The 21,281-nt window shown below is 40.2% G+C and overlaps 1 protein-coding gene across 1 annotated transcript in view; it reads right to left on the reverse strand.

The window, feature by feature from the left end:
• PRCC (proline rich mitotic checkpoint control factor) overlaps positions 1–16,070 on the reverse strand; it is a 37,617-nt gene extending 21,547 nt beyond the window's left edge. The window contains exons 1-2 of the mRNA XM_069107557.1: positions 15,563–16,070; positions 15,198–15,474 (exon numbers count right to left, since the gene is read on the reverse strand). Coding sequence (XP_068963658.1) covers positions 15,198–15,474; positions 15,563–15,717 — 432 coding nt within the window. The 5' untranslated portion in view covers positions 15,718–16,070. The remainder of the gene's footprint in view (positions 1–15,197; positions 15,475–15,562) is intronic.
• Between the last annotated feature and the right edge of the window lie 5,211 nt (positions 16,071–21,281).

The following is a 21,281-nucleotide window of genomic DNA, read 5'->3' on the forward strand; positions in this document are numbered from 1 at the left end:
AAATGAATCTATGGGAGCTAATAAGATCAAGTGGGAGCTAACCTTGATGAAGATCCAGAAAAGAAGACTAAGGAGTGGTCAGATAGGAAGGAGGAGAACCAAGACAGAGTTATGTCACAGAAACCTAGAGATAATAGAGTACCAAGGAGAAGAAGATAACTGACAGTGTCAAAGGGTATAGAGAGATACAAGGATGAGGATTGAGAAAAGGTCATTAGATTTAGTAGTAAGAGACTACTGGCTACTCTGGAGAGAGCTAAATGAAAGATGGATTGAAAAAGAGAGACTAGAGCAGGGACTAAGAAACCTGGGGTCTGTGAACTCTTAAAATATTATAACTGTATTTCAATATGATTAGTTTCTTTACAATTCTATGTATTTTATTTTATGCATTTAAAAACACTCTGAGGAGTCCATAGGCTTCACCAGACTGCCAAATGAGCTAAAATGACACAAAAGAGGCTAAAAACCCCCTGAACTTAAAGCTGGAAGCAGGGAGATACATTATAAGGCTATTACAAAGTATAAGTGAGAATGATGATGGTCTGAACTAGGGTTTTGGTACCACAAGAGGAGAGGAAATGTGGTGGTAGAGTCAAAAGAACTTTTATAACTAAATAAATGCAAGGAGTACAAGAGAGAGAAGAGTCACAGATACCTCATAGGTTTAAAGTCTGAGTGACAGGGAAGAGGATGATTGTCATCAACAAAAATAGGGAAGTTGGAGAGAAGGTGATAGTAAGTTCGGTCCTCCCTAGCTGGGGAACATCCAAATAAAGATAGTCAGCAGGTAGTTGGAGATAATGTACTGAAACTCAATGAAGAGACTAGGGAGAGATATACCAACTTTGGAAGAATCTTCACAGAAACAGTAACTGAACCTATAGGAACAGCTAAGTTCACCAAAAGAAATAGTAAAGTACAGAGAAAAGGGCCAAGTAAAATCTAGTCCACACCCACATTTAGGAGGTAAGTGGCTGAGAAGTAGGCTAACGGGGAGGAGAAAGAAAAGGGAGAATGAAGTACCCAGGAAGCAATAGCCAGCGGTACCAAATGCATCGACCTTTGTCGGAAACCTATTCCCTAACCTTTGTTGTTGTTTGTCAACCTCCATTCTGGAAGAGGACCGATGACATCAAGAGGGTAATGTCTTGATTTGTGAGTGAAATGGATTTAAGTGAGGCAGAGCTGTGAATAGTCATCAACCTCACTCTCCCCTCCACCATCAGCATTGTCCTGTAGCAAGACATTGGCTATTCCCCACTCCTCCCACTAAATTGAAGACTTGCTAGAAGTTGCAGCACTATCCATTCTTCTCCATTCTCTCATCTTGTCCTTGAGAGAGATGAACAGTTATCTCTATCCTAGCTCCAATAAATCTGCCCCCAGAAAGATCAATAGGGATTGGCCCACAGCCTCACCCAAGCAACTGAAACCACTTACAAAGAAAGAATATATACAACCACAGAGCAGGAGGAATCCACAGGGATAAGTGGTATGTTAACTACTTTCCTATAGGGTATTAAAGGTCAAAGCCATTGGAGAAATCTATTTCCCCTCCAGATTTGATCTATAGCCTTAGTAACAAAGAGATATTAAAGATTCCCAGAGGGCCTCAAGAAATTCAAGTTTGAAGGTTTGGAGTAAGTCACAAAGTCATCCCCACAATCCCTCTGCCTAAAAAAGATGTGGCTCTACCATAGGCCTCTCCAATAGGGAACTTCCTATTATTTATGCACACAGGCAATCATGGCCCCCATCCCTTTGCCTTGACAGCAGGGATTATTGTCTCAGTTTAATACTTCCTCACAACAGTAATCAGTACACAGTGAGTACTCAACAAATGCCAGTAACTGACTGTATAAGTAACCAACAACTGAGATCTGCTTTGCTGAGCTAACTATATTCTCAACCAGTCCCAGCCAATTAACAAACACATTTTCATATTCTCAAGTTTTCCTTTTTACCAGACTAAGAGAAGCTGCTTTCTATTGGGATGCTTCATAGGCAAGAAATCAAACTTCAGATCCTCAATCTTTTGTACATTTTCTCTCTCTGCTCCATTCTAACTGGTTTCTGGCTACCCTCATTGCTCTCTTGTTCAGATGAGAAGAGAGCTACATTACCCCTCCCCTAAGGGATTAATATAGTTTTCATTCACTGTTAATAGCTTAGGCTAAACATAGGCTGTCCAAACAAGCTTTTAAGTGACATACAAAGGCAAATTTATTAAAGTTCAGGACAACATTATATAACTACAAATAATATAATTTTTCCAATTCTTATAACAAACAAAAATGGTTATCACAAACTGTCCCCTGTGGCTAAAAGAAGTAAAATACAGATCAACTATGGGAAGAATATTCCATCTGTCGTTAAATACTATTATAATGCCTATTACATAATTTATAAAAGTTTAAAAGTCATAGACTCTCACAGTTGGGAAGTACATCAAAAGCTTTGTAGCCCAACTCTAATCTGAGCAAAATTTCCCTTTATAACATATCTGATCTCATGAGAAAAACAACTGATCTGGAGAACAGATCAAGGAGAAATAATATAATAGTAGGACTACATAAAAATTATAATAAAAAATAATCTTGATACAAATTACACGAAATCATCAAGGAAAGTTTCCCTAAAATTCTAGAATAAAAAAGCAAAGCAGAAATAGAAAAAAAAATACACCTGAAAGAGATCCCAGGAAGAAAACTTACAGGAATATCATAGCAAAGTTTCAAAGCTCCCAGGTTAAAGAGAAAATTGGAAGCAACAAGAAGAAAATCAATTTAAATACCATGGAGCTACAATAAGGACTACCAAGACCTAGCAGTTGCTACATTAAAGGATCATAGGTCTTGGAATATTATATTTCACAGAGTAAAAGATCTGGGGTAACTTACCCCACAAAGTTAAGCTAATCCCGAATGGAAAAAAAATTGACATTTAACAAACTGAAAAGACTTTCAGGTATTTGTAACAAAAACAGCAGAACTTAAGGGAAAATTTGACATATAACATTCAGGAGAAATATAAAGTAACAAGGCCAATTACAGGGGACTCAATAAAGTCAAATTGTTTACTTCTTATATGTGAAAATATTATCAGTACTCTCTTAACTGTCACCATTATTTGGGTAGTTCGAAAGAAAGGCTTGGGCTGAGCTGCATATGATGGAGTGATTCTAAAAAATAAAAATGTGTAGGAAGAGATAAAAAGGAGTAATTATTTCACACAAATGAGGCATAAAAGGAAAAACTGAAACAGAAGAAGCTAATAGGGGCAAGGGTGGGTAGTGCTTCAACCTTACTCTCATTGGGAATGGGTTAAAGAGGGGAAAAATATATCTAGAAGGGTATAAAAGTCTCTTAAAATCAGAAAGAAATAAGAGGGCAAGGGGATAGGGTGGAGGGAGAGGATTAAGGGAGGGACTCTTGGAGGGATAGGCAGGTTAAGGAATAGGAAGGAAAGGTAGTGAGTAGGTAGAAGTAAAGTAGAGGAATAAGGCGGGATAGGAATAAGGTGAGAAGGATAGTGAAGAAAAATGAGTTAAAATTAACAAGTAATTATAGTTTAGAATGTGAATGGGATGAATTTACCCATAAAACAGAAACTGACAGATCAAAAATCTGAATTCAATCATATGTTACTTTCAGGAAATACTATAAAAATGAGAGATACAAAGATAAAATAAGGGGCTGGAGTAAAATTTATTATGTAAAAAAAGCAGGGTAGTCATGATCTCAAAGTTAAAGCTTAAATAGCTTTAATGAAAAGATTAAAATAGGTAAACTACACTATTTGTTAGCAATATTATTCAATATTGTTTTAGGCTACTTAAAATAACTAGACAATATAAAATAGCTAAGAGTAGACTTGCCAAGAGATACAGGAACTCTGGTAGGTAAAGCCAATAGTTTGAAAAAAAGGCAATTTTACCTAACCTATTTATTCAATGCCATCCCTTACTGAAAATTAACTTACTGAGTTAGAAAAAAATGACAAGGTTCATCCAGAAGAACAAAAGGTCAGGAACTTCAAAGAAACCAGGGCAAAAAGATGTAAAAAGGAAGTAGATTCAGCAGTATCAGACCCTAAACTATATTATAAGGTGAGAGCATTGTTGAAGTGTAAAATGGATAATTTCGATTATTTTAAATTAAAATTTTCTTGTATAAATAAAACCTATGTGGCCAAGAATGGAAGGAATGCATAAAATTGGGGGGGGAATTCTCATAGACAATCTCTTGGATAGGATGTGACTGGGTTGGAATATTGCCGTGGGATAGGAAATGATCAGCTGGTTGACTCAGAAAAACATGGAAAGACTTGGGACTTTATGAAGGAAAATGCTATCTATCTTCAGAGAAACAGATAAGTAGAAATAAGCAGAGTATGGTCTTAAATATATGTGTACATGTGTATGTTTCTAGATATCTATGTGTGTATGTATACACATACACATATATTCATGTTTAATTGTAACCTTCTTTAGGGTGGGGGGAAGGAGGAAGGGAAGGGAAGGGAAAAAATAAAGTAGAAAATGCACAGCAGAGAACAAAAGAAAACCAAAAAAGGAAGCAAAGATAAGTTTGGCAGCTTTGAAAACAATGTATAGTATTTGTTACACAGGTTTTCTTGAAATGGAAATTTGTTGTTTTATATTGACTCCTCTATTGTGTTTTGCTGTATACATGGCAATGTTTTTTTCCCCTCTTTTCTCACTTTGTATTAAAGTTTAAAATAAATTTTAAAATTAACCCCCCCCCAAAAAAAACCCAACCAACAACCAAAAAAAAAAACCAACAGTATCTGGCAAGTGGTCTTCCAGCCTCTGTTTTTAAGACTTCTAGGATAAATGAACCTCTCAGGTTGCCCACACATACCCACTTTTGAATACTCTTAAGTATTAGGAAGTTTTTCATTAGATTAAGCTAAAGCTTATCTCTTCAACTTTTATCCTTTGCTCCTAGTTCTGTAGCCCCCAGGACCACGGAAGAATACATCTAATCTAATGCTTCTATGACAACCCTTCAAAGTACTTAAAGACTACTATCCTATACCCTTAAGTCTTCTTTTCTCCAAGTTAAACAACCTCACAGTACCTTCAAAGATCTTCATATGGAATAAACTAGGGGATCTTCAGCATTCTAGTGGCTCTGCTCTGGAAATTCTGCAGCTTATGGTCTAATCACGTGCTAGACACTAAATCTCTCTTAATGCAGTTTAAGACGACATTGGCTTTCCTGGTTGTAGCGGCAAGCACCCCAAGCACGTCCTCAGGGTTTGCTGCTACCACAGGTTCTTGGATCTGCTTTGTTAAAGGAAAGCAACTCAAAATGGGTTAACAAGCTTACTTTAATCAGTCAGACATATATCGTTTACCTTGTTCAGAGGAAAAAGGTCAGCACCCCGAACTTCAAAGCATACAGGCAGAATTATCAAGACAGAAACAGATCAAGTAGACAGATTTCCAAACTGTCCAACCATTACATCCATACCCAGTCAACATCTGGGTTTCCACATCTGGGTTTTTCAAAGCCGGGGGACTCTCAACAACGGCTTCCCAGAATTCAGATCAAATCACAGAACACTTCTCAAAGTGAGTCCCAAAACAAAGCTACACATCAGGGCTTATATAGCCTTCTCCTGGCTCAGAGAATGTAACAATCTTATTGACCCACTGGCCAATCAAAAAGTATCTACTGAAAAACAAGCCTCCCTCCCCAGGCTTCTGGTGCACTTTAACCTAGGGGCAGGGAAGATCTTCCAAATTTGCATTCCCATTACACTGGTGTATATATCACAATGGTTCATAGAATTCTTGCTGTCCACTAAAATTCTTAGATTTTAAAATTGCAGACTGAATGTTGGAAGGGTAGACATCATCTAGAACAATTCCAACATTTTAAAGATGAGGAATCTGAGGCTCAGAAAGACTCACTTGTCCAAGGGCACACAAGTAGTTAAGTGCAAAATGAAGGAAGATGCAGGATTTGAATCCATATCTACAAATTCCAAAGCTATGGAGTGCTCCATAACGCACTGTCTAGCCATGCCTGTCCCATCTTGTATTTATGATGCTGATTTTTAGAACCTGAATGACTTTATCCTTAATTAAATTCCATCTTATTAGATTCAGCTCAAGGTTCTAACCTATCAAGATCTTTGAATCCTATCATCCAACCGGTCAGTTCTCTGCTGGCTTTATGATATCTTCAAATTTGATACATATGCCAATAATTCTTCTATAAAAAGGACTTTATAAAGATCTACTGTATTTTGCATGTGGGGGGAAAACTCCTAGAGTTCTTCATAATAGCAAACCTTCTCTGAATGTCTTACAATAATCTACTGAATTCCATTATTAGAAATATAGTGGAGGTCAACTGTTTCCTAAAGCATAATACCACATAACAAAACCATAGCTCCTAAAGTAAACGTTTGTCTCTACCTCAACACCACAATGATAAATATTTTACTATGGTAAACTAACTTGTACTCTTCTCATGGATATTCCTCTCTTTTTTAACAAAAGGGGATGGAAGGCCAATTTTATAGATGTTGAGATGCACAGAGGTTAAAAGGTCACAAAGCAAATCTGAAAAAAATCTGAGGATCTATATAACTCATATTTACATAGTGCTTTAAGGCTTACAAAGTACTTTCCTCAACCATTCCAGTGAGGTAGGCCATGAGGAAAGTAAGGATCAGAAAGGTTAAGTTCTGGGGGTCACAAGGCTTAAAATTAAGTGGCCAAGGTTAGATTTTGAAACAGTCTTCTGGATTAGAATTCCTTTTATCTTACAGAAAACAAAGCACTGGCTGACAATGGGAAATGACCTGCATGGCTAAGTGATGCAGTGGATAGGGTGCTGTCTGGAGTCAGGAAGAGTTGAATTCAAATTTGGTGTCAAGACACTTCTTAGCTGGGCAAGTCACTTAATTCTATTTGCCTCAGTTTCCTCATCTGTAAAATGAGCTGGAGAAAAGAAATGGCAAACCACTCCAGTATCTCTGCTAAGAAAACCCCAAAATGGGGTCATGAAGAGTCAGACATGACTGAAATGACTGAACAACAATGGGATACCTTGGAGGTAAAGAAAAAGCTAGAACCGTGTCACTGTTATTGGCAACAGCTGCTGCCTTCCTGTCCCTCCACCTTCCCCTCTCTCATCCCCCCCCACCCAGATTTTTAAAAAAGAAAAGAAATGCTCTCTGACCATATCTGGCTATGAGGAGGCATGACTTAAAACTAATAGGAAGCAGAGATAAGGCTTAGCAACAAGTTATTCACTTATTTCAATAAAATACTGAAGACTAAATTATGAGGTTTGGGATAAAAGAGAAAAGGCAGAGATATGACAGTATGTAAGTGTTCATTCTGCATCCACTAAGAAGAGGGTTAAAAGGAATGTCCTGAAGCAGATTAGAATGTAATTTAAAAGTCAGTGACCTCATAGGAGCTGTGAGGTGCTGAAACCTATTTAATGAGAAGTTGTGGAAGAGAGATCTTTAAAACTGCTGCCAATAATGTGTATGACAGCAATCTGTCAGTCAGAACCAGAGAGGTGGAAAATACTGGGAACTAACAAAGATCATAGGGCCAGGAGAAAGTACTAGGTCCTCTCGGAAAGCCTTCCTAGTCAACTTCAATCCTGACTTTAGATCCAGCTGCCAAGAGTGACAAGAGACACAGCCCAGACTGCAGAGCAGGAGCAGAAACAGACATTTTCCATTAAGCTGGGTCCAGTGGGATAAATAGATCTATATCTATCAGAGCCTCATTCCCCATGACCAGCCTCTCTTATCTTTTCTAGGTCTGGCTCTTTAAGCCATCCTCTCCAAAAAGCAATCACCATCACCATAGACAAGGCCAAGAGCCAAAGTGGAAATATGGGCCCAAGAACAGACCCTCAGGGCTCCCAACTATACTTCTTTGAGTTATTATCTCAATTAATGAATTCACCATATATTTTATTTTATTTTATTTTTTCTGCCATTTGGTTTCAAGCATCTCCTGAATCTGTACCCTTGTCTTCTTACATCAATTTAGGGTTTCTTTTCTATCTCTCTAGAACTCATCTTTTATTCTTTTCAATCTCTGGTCTTGCCCTTTCCCTGTCTAATCTTCCCACCTTCCTGTCATTCCACTTTCAGAGGAACCTTACAGAATCCCAAATTACAGATAATTTTTAATTATTTCAGTTCATTAAAGGCTTGACCTAGATAACCAAAATCTACAAATAAACCCTCATTTGAATCATTACAGTTTGGTTATTTGCACTAATGAAGCAAAGGATCTAAATCCAGATAATCCCAAAATTCTTATTTGCCTTTAGAATCAGTATGTATGACAAATATAAAGGATAGATAGAAATATCTATGCATACACCCACTGAGCACTAGATGGTTATAATTTATAATAATACATTATAAATTATTTATATATAAACTATATATATATAAAATAAATACATAAAAAATATTTTAAAGTTAATATAAAAATAAATGTGCATTCTCTAAGCACCCCAAAATCAGAGACAAAGGGAATTAGGCCAAAGGTAGCACAATGAGGTAGAGAAAATGAAGCCATGGCAAATCCACACATGGATAAGATATTATTACAGGAACTAAAGATGTTTAACTTGGAGAAGACTAGAAGACGGCATGATACCTAAGTATTTGAAGGGCTGGCATATGGAGGAGTAATTAAATTTGTCCTGTTCGACTTTAGGGTACAGAGTCAGGAATAAGGGATAAAAGCTGCAAAGAGGAAAATTTAGGGTTGATATCTCAAAAAACTTACTAACATTTACGTTGTTCAGTCATTTCAGTAATATCCAACTCTGTGACCCCATGTGGGGATTTTCAGCAAAGATACTGGAGTGGTCTGCCTTTTCTTTCTCCAGTTCATTTTACAGATGAGGAAACTGAAGCAAACAGGGTTAAGTGACTGGCTAGATTTGAACTAAGAAAAATCTTCCTGATTTCAAGCCCAATGTTTTATCCACTAGATGCTTTTCCTAACAATTAGAGCTATCCAAAAGTGGAAAGAGCTGCCTGGAGAGAGGGTAGGTCCCCCCACCTTTGCACACACTTCCCTCCAGTAAATCCAATTCACTTGCATATCACCACCTCACCTCCTGAAGTTACTGTCCCCTTTGAGAACAAAGGAGAACCTCTATGAATAGGAGTTGCCCCACTGGGGACCCAACTGCAACTTGCCAGTAGGGCAGCATAGCCCTCCCTCCCTTCCTCTCCTGGCGCTGCTCAGCCCAAAGAAATGTAGATTTTGATTCCAGAAACCTCTCAAGATACCTAGTCATTATTTGGGCCCTGATTGGCTCAGAGTGATGGCTCAGAGTGAACCGTAAATAGCAACTGTTTCAGTTTTGGTCAGAAACCCAGAGGGTCTTCCCCTCTTAGGTTTTTTGTTTGTTTGTTTGTTTGTTTGTTTTGACTAGGTAAAAGAGGCCATTCTCCCAACTCATTTCCTACCTAGCCTTAATCACAGAAAGGGTGTTGTTGCCTAGTCAAACTGAAACCTGTTAAAGACCTTAGCTTAAAAAGGTCAAGGTCCCAGGGGCAGCTAGGTGGCACAGTGATAAGAGCACGGCCCTGGAGTCAGGAGGACCTGAGTTCAAAATCCAAACTCAGACACTTAATACAAAAACTAGCTGTGTGACCTCAAGTCACTTAAACTCCAATTGTCCTCCAAAAAGCAAAAAAAAAAAAAAAAAGTCAAGGTCTCCCACTGCATACAGTATCATCTCCAGTCATCCTGATCTCTATCTTGCCACCGGACCTCTCTCTCCAGAGGAGAAAGTGAGGCCCGTGACTTTGACTAGCCCTCAATTCCCATCATGGCATAACCTCCCTCAAGTCATGGTCCATGAATGAAAGACAAATAAAAACAAACAACAATAATCCAAAAGTGGAAAGGGCTGCCTTGAGAGAGGGTGGGTTCCCCCACCTTGGAGGTCTTCAAATAGAGGTTGGACAACTGCTTATCAGGTAGGTTATAGTAGAAATTCCTCTGTTTAGGTGAACTATTTGAATGACCATTGAAGTCCCTGGCACTGGAAGTATTTGGCTTTACAATGCAATTGGAGACAAACTCAAAACCACCTTCCTCCTATCCACAACCTGCAACCAAGAGACCTGGCTACCAGGCTACAGAGTGGGGACAAAGGAGACTCATAAAACTTGCAAAGTAAACAGCTGAGATTTTACTATTGTAATAATAACTTACTGTCATATGGCTTAAAATATTTTCCTCTTCATACCCCTAGGAAGCTGATACTGTAATTATTACACCCATGACCTCAACAGCTTGACAGTAGAGGCTGTTTCATATCTGTCCTGATATCCTCTGTGTCTAACACATATTAGGCCCTTCATAAATACTTGCTAACTGATTGGAAGGAGACTTGAGCCATAGTCTCCCTTACTCTGGGTCCAGTGCTATCCACTACATATTCTACTAACTCTTTAAGTCACCCTAAAGACTAGAATGAAGAGTGTGAGCTTTCCTTCCTATTTCCTGCCTCCTGAACACCCTCTGGTGGAACTTCAAACAGGCAAGTGCATGCTACTGGGAAAGAAATGAAGCTACAGGCAGAGCAAGGAAGGGGCTTATCAGCCTCTTTCTAATGGGCTTCTACGCCTAAGCCAGAAAAGCCTCAAAAGGGGAAATGTTTAAGAAGATACATATATTCCAAGGTCAGAACTCTTCCCTTTAAAATGAAGGTGAAAGATCGCTGATCTGGTATGAGTTACCATCAATGTGCATTCAGGTAACAATTATTATTTGGAAACTAAACAAATTAAAAATAGGAAGCTCAACCGCTATTCAGAGGACAAGTAGAAGATTCAAAGCAAAACAGATACTCTTTGGATTATTCCTGGGTGGTCTTTATTACGACTACGATTACCCATACCACCATCAGACTCAAAAGCTGACAGCCACACTGGTCTCTGTTTTCTAGATTCTAGGGGCCTCATTGGCTATGTAGTAACTAACATGTACCCAACAAGTGGTCATCCAGCTTCTGCTTAAAGAGCTCCAAAGGGGGAAATTTCCTTCTCCCAGGGGGGAAAAAATCACTTCTCAAGGCTGATCATCCCATTTTTAGACAACTCTAATCACTGGGAAGTTTTCCCTACTGTCAAGCCTAAATTGGCCTCTTTGTAACTTTTACCCATTCACTGCACCTGCTTCTGCCCTCTGGAGCCAAAGAAAACAAGTCTAAAGCCTCTTTACACACCATCCTTTCAAATGTTTTAAAAGCTTTCACAGCTTCTCCCAGAGTAGTCTCTTTTCTAAGCTAAATATCCCTGAGTGCCTTCATCCAATTCTCATATGACATAGACTTCAAAGTCCTTCACCAGTCTGAAGCCCCTCCTCAGGATGCTCTCCAACTTATCAATGTCTTTACTATGTGATTGCCAGACCTAAACAAAATCATACAGAAGTGGTTTGACTAGAGCACAGATCAGCAGGTCTAGCAGCTCAAGCAAATTATATTTTCTGGCTGCCAAATAACTGACTCATAAGCTTGACTCATAGAGATAACAGTCCACTAAAACCCTCTGATCTTTTTCAGACAAACCGCTGACTAAAAAGGCTTCCCTTATGTTGTACCTGTGAACTTTTTTTTAAGCCACATGTTAAGATTTTACACTTATCTGTATTTAATTTTATCTGATTAAATTCAGCCAAATGTTCTAACCTATCAAGTTAAAGGTGAATCCTGACTGTACCGTGCATCGTGTTAGCTCTGGGTAATCTGCAAATATGGATGAGCAGGTTATCTATGCCTTTCTCTAAGTTACAGATCCCTGGGGCAATCCACTGGTGAACCCCTGACAGGCCTGGAAGGAACCATTACCGACAAGTTCCAGTCATTCAAAGAGTTCCAAATTAATTCCAAATCTAATTATACTGTGATCTAGTCCACATTTCTCCATTTTTTCCATAAGCATAGTATAATATACTTTGCTAAAAACTGGAATACCACTGCTTTCCTAAAGATTGCCCACATTCCTTCTCATTAATAAAGACCTCCTTTCACACGTGCCTTGGTTTTACACTCCTCTAAAGCACTTATTCCATGGTAGTTATCGGTGTATCTTATGCCCTATAAGAATGTAAACTACACAAGAACAGAATCATATAGTAACTAAATTTGTGCATCTTCCCTAGCTCCTAGAACAGCCCAACACAGTAAATGCTTAGTAAATGTTTGTTAAATTGAATTAAAAATGTGGTATATGAATGTAATGTATACTATTTGTATTGTAAGAAATGACAAAAAAGCTAGGTTCAGAGAAGACTGTTAAGACTTACATAGACTGATGCTGAGTGAAACAAGCAGAATTAGAACAATTTATACAATAAAACCCACAAGGCAAAGAAAAACAACTTTGAAAGACTTAACAATTATAATCAATGCAATGATCAACCGTGATTGCTGAGGACTGATGACCAATCTTACCCACCTTCTTACAGACAGATTCAAGATTCCGATGTTTTTGGACATGGATAAAGTAAGAAATAGTTTTGCTTGACAATGCAAATTTGTTATATGTTTGTTATAAGGTTTTTGGTTTTCCTTTTTTCTTTTAAATGGGGGGAGGTGAATGAGAGGGAAAAGAAATGCTTGTATTTGGAAAATAAAATGGAAAAAAAAGATTACTGAACAGAAAGTCCACAAAGGGAGGTTGTTCTATCTCATATTAGGATTAGTAAAGTTAACAAGGGAAATAACAAATCCTGAAGGGGCTGTGGGGAAAAAGATACATTAATGTACTGTTGGTGGAGCTGTGAATTGGTCCAGTCATTCTGGAAAACAATTTGGAATTATGCCTCCCAAATGAAAACCCTTTGACCTAATAATACAAATACTAGGTCTATATCCCAAAGAGGTCAAAGAAAGAAGGACCCATGGGTACAAAAATATTTATAGCAATTTGGAATTGTGCTCCAAAAGTCACTAAACTGTGCATGATCTTTGACTCAGCAACACCACTGGGTCCATGTCCCAAAGAGATCCAAGAAAGAGGGAAAAGTTTTATATATATATATATATATATATATATATATATATATATATATATATTCATACCAGCTCTTTTTGTAATGCCAATGAATTGGAAAGTGAAGGGGTGTTCATCAATTTTGGAGAAAGGGTGAACATGTAATTCCCTTAAGTGAATTACTGTGCAGTAAGAAATGATGAAGCATATGGTTTCTGAGAAATCTGGAAAGACTTATCTGAATTGAGGCAGAGTGAAGTGAGCAGAACCAGGAGAACAATTTATACAAAAACAACAATATTATAAAGATAATCAGTTTTTAAAGTCGTAGAAATTCTGATCAATACAATTCCAGAGAACTCATTATGGAATATGCTACCAGTCTTCTGTCAGGGAGGCCATGCATTTGGTGTGCAGATTGAGAACTATGCTTTTGGAGGTCAACAGCAGAGTTTGTTTTGCTTGACTATGCATGTTTGCAAGAGAGGTTTTGTTTTTCTTTTTTTCTCAACAGAGAAAAAGAGAAGAGGATGGGGTGGCAGAGAAAAAGATTTTTTGTTAATTTGAAAAATATAATTTAATTTAAAAAGAGAAAAAAAAACCTATTCAACATAACCCACTGATTCCAGATGTCTCATGATGATCCTCCTCCTGACACAGAGTTGATGGACTTGAGTGCAGATTGAAGCCTTTTGTATTTTCATGAACATGGCTAACGTGGGAATTTGTTTTGCTTGGCTATACTTGGCTTTGTACAAGACCTTTGGGTTTTTTCTTTCTCTTTCAAGGGGGGAAGAGTGTGGGAAGGAGAAGAGCATTTTGGTTAAATTAAAAAAAAAAATTAAAGAATTTAAAAAAAAGAATCCACAGAGGCTCTACCCCTTCATTTGGCTCAACTTTATACTTCCTACCCAGAATTACAAATGCTTTTTCTACTTATCACTGCAGAAGTCTAATTGCTTTACCCATTCATTGCCAACATGTCCCTTAATTTAGTTTGAGATTGAAGACTATGAAAATAGTAGACAAGGAGCAAAAAAAGGGAGAACCTATTTTTCTCTGCCTCATACATGTCCCTCCCCTTTGTAGAATGGGGCAAGCTCCTTAGGAGGTATTTCAGGGAAATTAAATCAATCGTTTCTGCCAGCTTTCAACTCAAAATACCACACCTAAGGAAGGACTTATCAGTTAGGTTCTATAATACTGTGCTCTCCTTCCTGAAGAGCACCCACCGATAGGAGACACCTGGGTTGTATTAGTGATCTCTAGTAAGAGAGAAGAAATTATGAAAATCTTTGGGGAAAAGAATTAGCAACTCTGAGAATCGTTATACTATGTCAGCCAGGGGACCAGCCAACAACTCAGAACAGGGAGGGCTCAGTACTGCCTATTTAGGGAAAGGTGAAATCAGATGGGAAAGTTAGATTAAGAGTTTCTGGGGCATCCCTGAACTCCCTTTTAAAGAGCAGGTAACCACCTCCTATGTTGTTCCAATAGAAAAGAAATCACTGAGACCAAGAGAGAGCACCCAAGCACCTCCAATGACAGACTTCCTCAATGTCCCTGCCTCCCCTAGGTATAAGTGGAAGAAGAGTGAGGGGGAAGGCAGTCCAGATTCACAAAGGTTCCTTAAGCAAACCTTTTTCAAAGAAAGATATTGATGGTTTTTAGTTGACACATCCTTCTGTAGGAAGAGGAAGGTAGGAGGGAAGGAAAATGGACAGAAGTGCTCATAACTGAAGCTCACAGAGTCTGGGAAAGAAAGGTTAAAGTTATGGTGCCATGGCCTTCACCCAGGAACAGAACTCGAGGTTCTGGCATCTATCTCGGCCTCCAGTTCTGTCTTTGTTATGAGGAGCACAAGCCCAGGGGGTGAGTAGCATGAGGGAAAGAGAAGCCACAGACAGTAGCAGAGAGGTGTACGAGGTGCGGGGTCCTGATGTCCGTCATGGGACCGGGATCAGCCGGACCCTTAGAAGAGCGGCCCAATTTAAGAAAAAGTGCAATGTGCAAGTCGCCCTAACTTTCACAGTCCTGGAGCACGACCAAGTGGCCTCGGGTACGGTGGACTGCAGGGGGGCTCCGACCAGTGGAGGCAGCCCGAAGCGGGGTGGGCAGCTCTGGGGGCGGGGCGGGAGCGCGCGGCGGCTACTCACATCTCCCTGGTGCAGCTCGGGGGCCGCGATCCGCACCGGCTCTGTAGTCCTCTTCTTTGGCTTGGGGAGCCCCAGAGGGGGCCCGGCACCGCCGATCGGAGGGGGCAGGTTGAGGCCTGGAGCCCGCGGCAGGGGAAGCCCCAGCCCCAGCCCCTCGCCCACCCCCGCGGCCTCGGCCAGACTGATGCCCGGGGGCGGGGGGAAGCCCCCCAGGCCGAAGGGCAGCGGGGGCGGGGGCTGCAGCCGGGGGTCTCCGGCCGGCGGCGGGGGCAGCAGCAGCGGCGGGGGAAAGGCCGGGGGCAGCAGCTGGGGGGGTGGGGGCATCAGGGGGGGGGCCTTGGGGGGGGGGGGGGGGGGGGGGGGGGGGGGGCATCAGGGCAGGACCCTTGGGCGGGGGGAGAGAGGCGAAGAGGCCCCCCAGGCTGGGTCCAGCGGCCGGGGCCAAGGCGGCCGCCTCCTCCTCGGGCTCCGCCTCGTCCGGCTCGCTCTCTTCACTGCTGGCGTAGGCGACTAGAGACATGGCGCTGCCCGCCCGCCTCCGGGGCGCCCTTGCCGGAAGGAGCGGCCTAATCGAGGCCGGGGACGCACAGAGGCCTAGCGGGCCCCACCTCGAGGAGGGGCGAGACAGGAGGCGGGAGAACCCACCTGCTCCGCTCTCCGAGGCCTAGCCTCGGCGGGAGCCCATGACCGCAGTTGAGTCCCCACCCGACCAAGGCCTCCCTCTTAGCTTGGGCTCCCGGTCCCAGGCAGCTCCACACAGGTAATGGCCGCCGAGTCACTCCACCTCCCCCTCGCCTCACCGCTCTAGTACTACAGCTCCCAGCGACCACCTTGGCGAAAGTCCCCTTCGTCGCCTCCTGTGATTCAGCGCGGGGCATGGCGGGAGGTGGAGTCTGGAGGTGAGGGTCAGGCGGAAAGCAGAACCCGCCTCCGGCGCGGGGGAACCTGGGGTGAGTAGTTTCCTGTGCTTTGGCACCTCCGACAGGACTACAATTCCCAAAGAACTTCGCAGTCTCTGGTTGTGTACGGGAGCATCTCGGGACCTGTAGTACCCAGTTTGGGGAAATTGCGGATTCTACAGCTTAGACTTGTGGGAAATTTGGTTAACTCTGGGTAATTGTGCAATGGTGCTAGGAAGGAAAGGGGCGCATGGGAATTTGGAGGACTCAGAAAGGTTATTTAAAGGGAGAGTGACCGGGCTTAATTAAATGCTAGAGCTTTTTTTCCTACTCTTGGGCGGTACTCCCTTGGGATGGTAGAGACCGGCGAAGGTAGCTGGAGTGCTAACTTGGAGACTTGAGTGAAATCCCACTGTTGGCCCGGAAGAAGTCTGACTGTGGTCCCAAAGGGAGACATGCTACAAGCTATTCCTTTATAAATCTGAGATAAGATGGAAAACATGACCAGCGTCTGGTCTTGCCCTTCCTTGCTCATCCTTCCACCCCATCTCCTAACCCGTTCTTCAACGGCCCTATTCCTACCTTAAATCATGACTCAGGCTCCCCATGCCAGGTCGTGGGGACCTTTCCAGGGGTTCCTTGGAAAGGGATTAAAAATTAAAGTTTGACTGCAAACACCTCTTCTTTATCCCCGTCTCTGCTCCTGTGCCAGGGAACTCTTCTCCAGCTTGATCTCAACTCGATGGCTTCTCAGAGCCATGCTGCCTTCAAATAGGAGAAGGTAGTTTGATGACGGAATGTCATGGTTGGAAAAGGTCATTTAATTCAACGAATTGCATTAACAACATATTTTCCTGTATAATATCTCTGACAATGCTTATCCAGCTTCTGCTCCAAGACGTCTAATAAAACAGAACTTTGGAATAGATCTGAATAGCTAAGAAGGTTTTTCCTCTGAAAATACAAATTACTTGGAAAAGAACTCCATTTATAATAAGAAATGTTGGGAAAACTGGAAATTGATCTGGCAGAAACTGAGCTTGGACCAACATGTTACACTGTATTCCAAAATAAATTCAAAATGGATACAAGCCTTGATCATACCATAAAAGAATTTGAAGAGAAGTTGATCATATACTTTTCACAATTAGGTAGGAAATGAATCCTCAACCGAACAATGGAGAGAGGCAATTGCTAAAGAATTTCAACATTTAAAAAAAGATCATTTTGATTATACAAAATTGGAAAGCCTTTGTAAATAACTTGCATTTATTGTTGTTCTTCAGTCTTGTCCTGACTCTGCCTGACCCCATTTGGGGTTTTCTCAGCAAACACCAAAGTGGTGGCAAACAGTAGATGACTCGTTCGGGTCGCTACTCAATGTCTGAGGTCAAATTTGAACTCAGGAAGGTGAATCTTCCTGACTCCAGGCTCAGTTCTCTATCCACTGCGCCACCTAGCTGCTATAACTAACATTTATATAGCACTTAAAATATATCATGATTCTCACAACAAATCTGTGAGTTGGGTGCTATTATTATCCTTATTTTACAGATGAGGAAACAGTGACAGACAGAGGTTAAGTGACTTGTCCATGGTCATATAGCTAGTAAGTGTCAGGTGTGATTCAGACTTATCCCCCCAACTTAAACCATCTAACTACCAGTGGAAAACAAAATTAATGCATCTAGGATAGGGAAAACCAGTGACTAGGGTAAAAAAATTTTTATCAAATTTCATAGATAATATTTTGGCACCAAGATATACATTACAGACAACTAACAAATATGAGACCAAAAGCCATTTTCCAATAGATAAGTGATCGAATGATATAAACAGTTCTCAGAAGAGTTGTAAACTATTAATGGTCATATTAAAAAAATGGCCCAAGGATTAATAAAAGAAATATAAAAACAGTACTGAGATTTCACCTCACACCTAGCAAATTGGGAAAGCTAACAAAAAACTGAAATAGTCCAAGAGGGGTTGTAGGAAGACAGGCATACTAATGCATTGTTGGTGGAGCTACAAATTAGTACAACCATTCTGAAAAAGCAACTCAGGATTAAAATGGCTAAAATGTCCATAACCTCTGATCCAGAGATTCTACTGTTAGGTATATACTTTGGGAAAGTAATTACTGAAAAGAAAAAGAAAAGCCTCAGAAACACCAAAATATTTATAGCAGTACTTCTTGTGGTAGCAAAGAACTGAAATCAAAGTCGATGCCTATTGATTGGGGAATGGCTAAACAAATTGTGGTACATAAATGTGATGGAATATTACTGTGCCAAATGAGATGAATACAGAGAATCCTAAAAAGACTTACATGAAATGATGTAAAGTGAAGTGGAGTCTGGAAAATAATATACCCAATAACTACAACAATGTAAATGGAAAGAACATTAAAACAATCAAAACTGCTGTGAAATTATAACATCTAGCATTTATATAGCTACCTTGAAAAGTCCTTTACAAAAATTTTCTCATTTTATCCTTGTAAGAATCCTGGGGAGTTAGGTGCTGTTATTACCTCCATTTTACAGATATGGAAACTGAGGCAGACAGAAGTTAAGTGATTTGTCCAGGGTCATTCAGCTAATAAGTGTCTTACACCAGATTTAAATTCAGGTCTTCCTGACTCTAGGTCTCCTGCTCTATTCACACAGCTGCTGCTTAGTTATTAAATTTAATGACCCAAGTTTGGCCTCAAAGGAGAGATAGGAGAAATTACTTCTACAAACTCTTTTGTAGAGATAGGGGAACCACGGTATGGAACATTGAAGTCAATAAGCATTTATTAAGTATTTGCCCATATATCAGGTTCTGCGCTAAGTGCTGGGGGCACAAAGAAAAGCAAAAGACAGTCCCTATTCTCAAGGAGCTCACCCTCCAACATGCAAACTATGTACAGACAAGATATATTCTAGATAAAATGGAGAAAATTGACAGAGGGAAGACATTAGCATTATGGAACATTATTAAAACCTTAATGGCTGGAGGGATTTCATCCAGGACTTGAAGGAGGCCAGGGAAGCCAGGAGGTGGAAATGACAAGAAAGAGAATATCAGCCATAAAAGGTAGCCAATTGAGAATGCCTGGAGTAGGGAGATTGATTATCTTGTGCAAGAAACAGTAAGGTGGCCTGTGTCACTAGAGCACAAGGCAGGGCAGGGAATAAGGTATAAGAAGACTGGAGGAAGGAGATGAGGGGTGGGTAGTGAAGGACTTTGAATGCCAAACATTATATTTGATTCCTGGAGGTGATAGGGAGCCACTCTGGTTTATTGAATGGAGTTGGAGTGAGGGTGACATGATCACACCTACACTTTAAAAAGATCCCTTTGAGTGGGGGAATGGACTGGAGTTTAGTGAAAAACTTGTGCTGGGGATACCCACCAGCAGGCTATTGCATTAGTCTAAGAATGAGGTAATGAAAACCTGTACCAGAATGGTGACAGTGTCACAGGAAAGAAGGGAGTATATTCAAGAGATAAAATCCACAGGCCTTGTCAATAGATTGGCAGTGGGGGTGGGGGTGGGGAGAGTTAATAATTGAGGATGACACTAGGTTTCAAGCCTGAGTATCTGGGAGGATGGTGGTACTCACAAATGTGGGACAACATATTGATCAGTTTTGCTGAATTTTTTTCCTTTTTATTTTTTTCAAAAAAATTCTTTATGATGAAGGTTGACATTTGGGAAAGGAGAGGGAAAGGAAAGGGATAGTTGGGATGATCTAGGAAATATTAAAACAAAAGATATCTAGTTATTTAATTTAAAGTTATTTTAAATTTTTTTTCTTAATTTATGGAATAAAACAAGCATTTTCATAACATAGTACAGTAAAAAAAAAAAGATGATTCTCCATGAAATTGCAAATCTATTCTCCACAACTTGCTGTTCCTTTCAAATATACACCAAAATTTTCATGTAAATTTCTTTCCCCCCTTTTTTTTCTCATCCCCAAGATTGCTAGACATAAATAGGCAAAAATCATTGTATACATACTTCTATTTCTCTTTTCTGGATGCAGATGGCATCTTTCTTCATGTGTCCTTTTTGTTAATTTGGGTATTTATGATAATCAAAATGACTTAAGTCATTCAAAGTTGTTCTTAAAATAACATTTCTGTCACTGTATACCATGTTTCTTCTTGATTCTGCTCATTTTGCTCTTCTTATAGCACAATCACAATCATATACCACAACTTGTTTATCCATTCCCCAATTGATAGACATCCCCGAAATTTCCAGTTCTTTGCCACCACAAAGAAAGCTGATATTGGGGTGGCTAGGTGGTACAGTGAATAGAGCACCAGGAGACCTGAGTTCAAATCCGGCCTCAGACACTTAACACAAAAACTAGCTATGTGACCTTGGGCAAGTCACTTAATCCCAATTGCCCTACCTTTCCCCTTCCAAAAAGCAAGGGAAAAAAAGCTGATATGAATATTTTAGAATATATAGGTTGTTTTTCCTTTTTCCCTAGTCATCTTTGGAAATAGACCTAGTAGTGGTATTGATGGGTCAAAGAGTATTGGCAGTTTAATAACTCTTTGGAAATAATTCCAGATTGTTCTCCAAAATGGTTGGCTCAGTTCACAATTCTACCAACAAAGAATTAGTGTTCCAATTTTTCCACATCCCTCTAACATTTGTTGATTTTCCTTTCAATCATTTTTGCCAATCTTTTAGATATAGTTAAATTTATTTTTTTTAAATAATTTCTCCTTACATGGAACCTGAATCTGCTACTCTGAAACTTCTACCCATTGCTTAGATGTCTCAAGGTTCTCTCCCAGGGAGTTTCTAGCCCAGTGTTTATTAGGCACTTAAACCAGTTGAATTGAAGACACTTGCCTCTGGAATTTAGTCTTTCTGTGACCTCAGGCAAATCAGTTAATCTTTCTGAGCTTTCTTTTCCTTAATCTTTAAATTAGGCACTTTCTTCATTCTGAGAAACTTGAAAACCTTAAGAATCACTGGGAGGCAGTGTGACCTAGTGGGAAAAAACCAATGAATTTAGGGTTAGAATTTGAAGAGGTCAAATTTGGCATCTGCCACTTAATGTGTCACTGGGGACAAATCATTTAACCTCTCAAGGCCTCTGTTTCCTTATCTGTAAAATGGAGCTGATAATACCAGAAATGACTATGTCACAGGAAAATATTTCTCTAGGAA

Source organism: Petaurus breviceps, unplaced genomic scaffold (genome assembly GCF_028583685.1).
Source record: "Petaurus breviceps papuanus isolate PSGF00001 unplaced genomic scaffold, PetGlider_PUasm1.0 90165, whole genome shotgun sequence".
Lineage (NCBI taxonomy): Eukaryota > Metazoa > Chordata > Mammalia > Diprotodontia > Petauridae > Petaurus > Petaurus breviceps.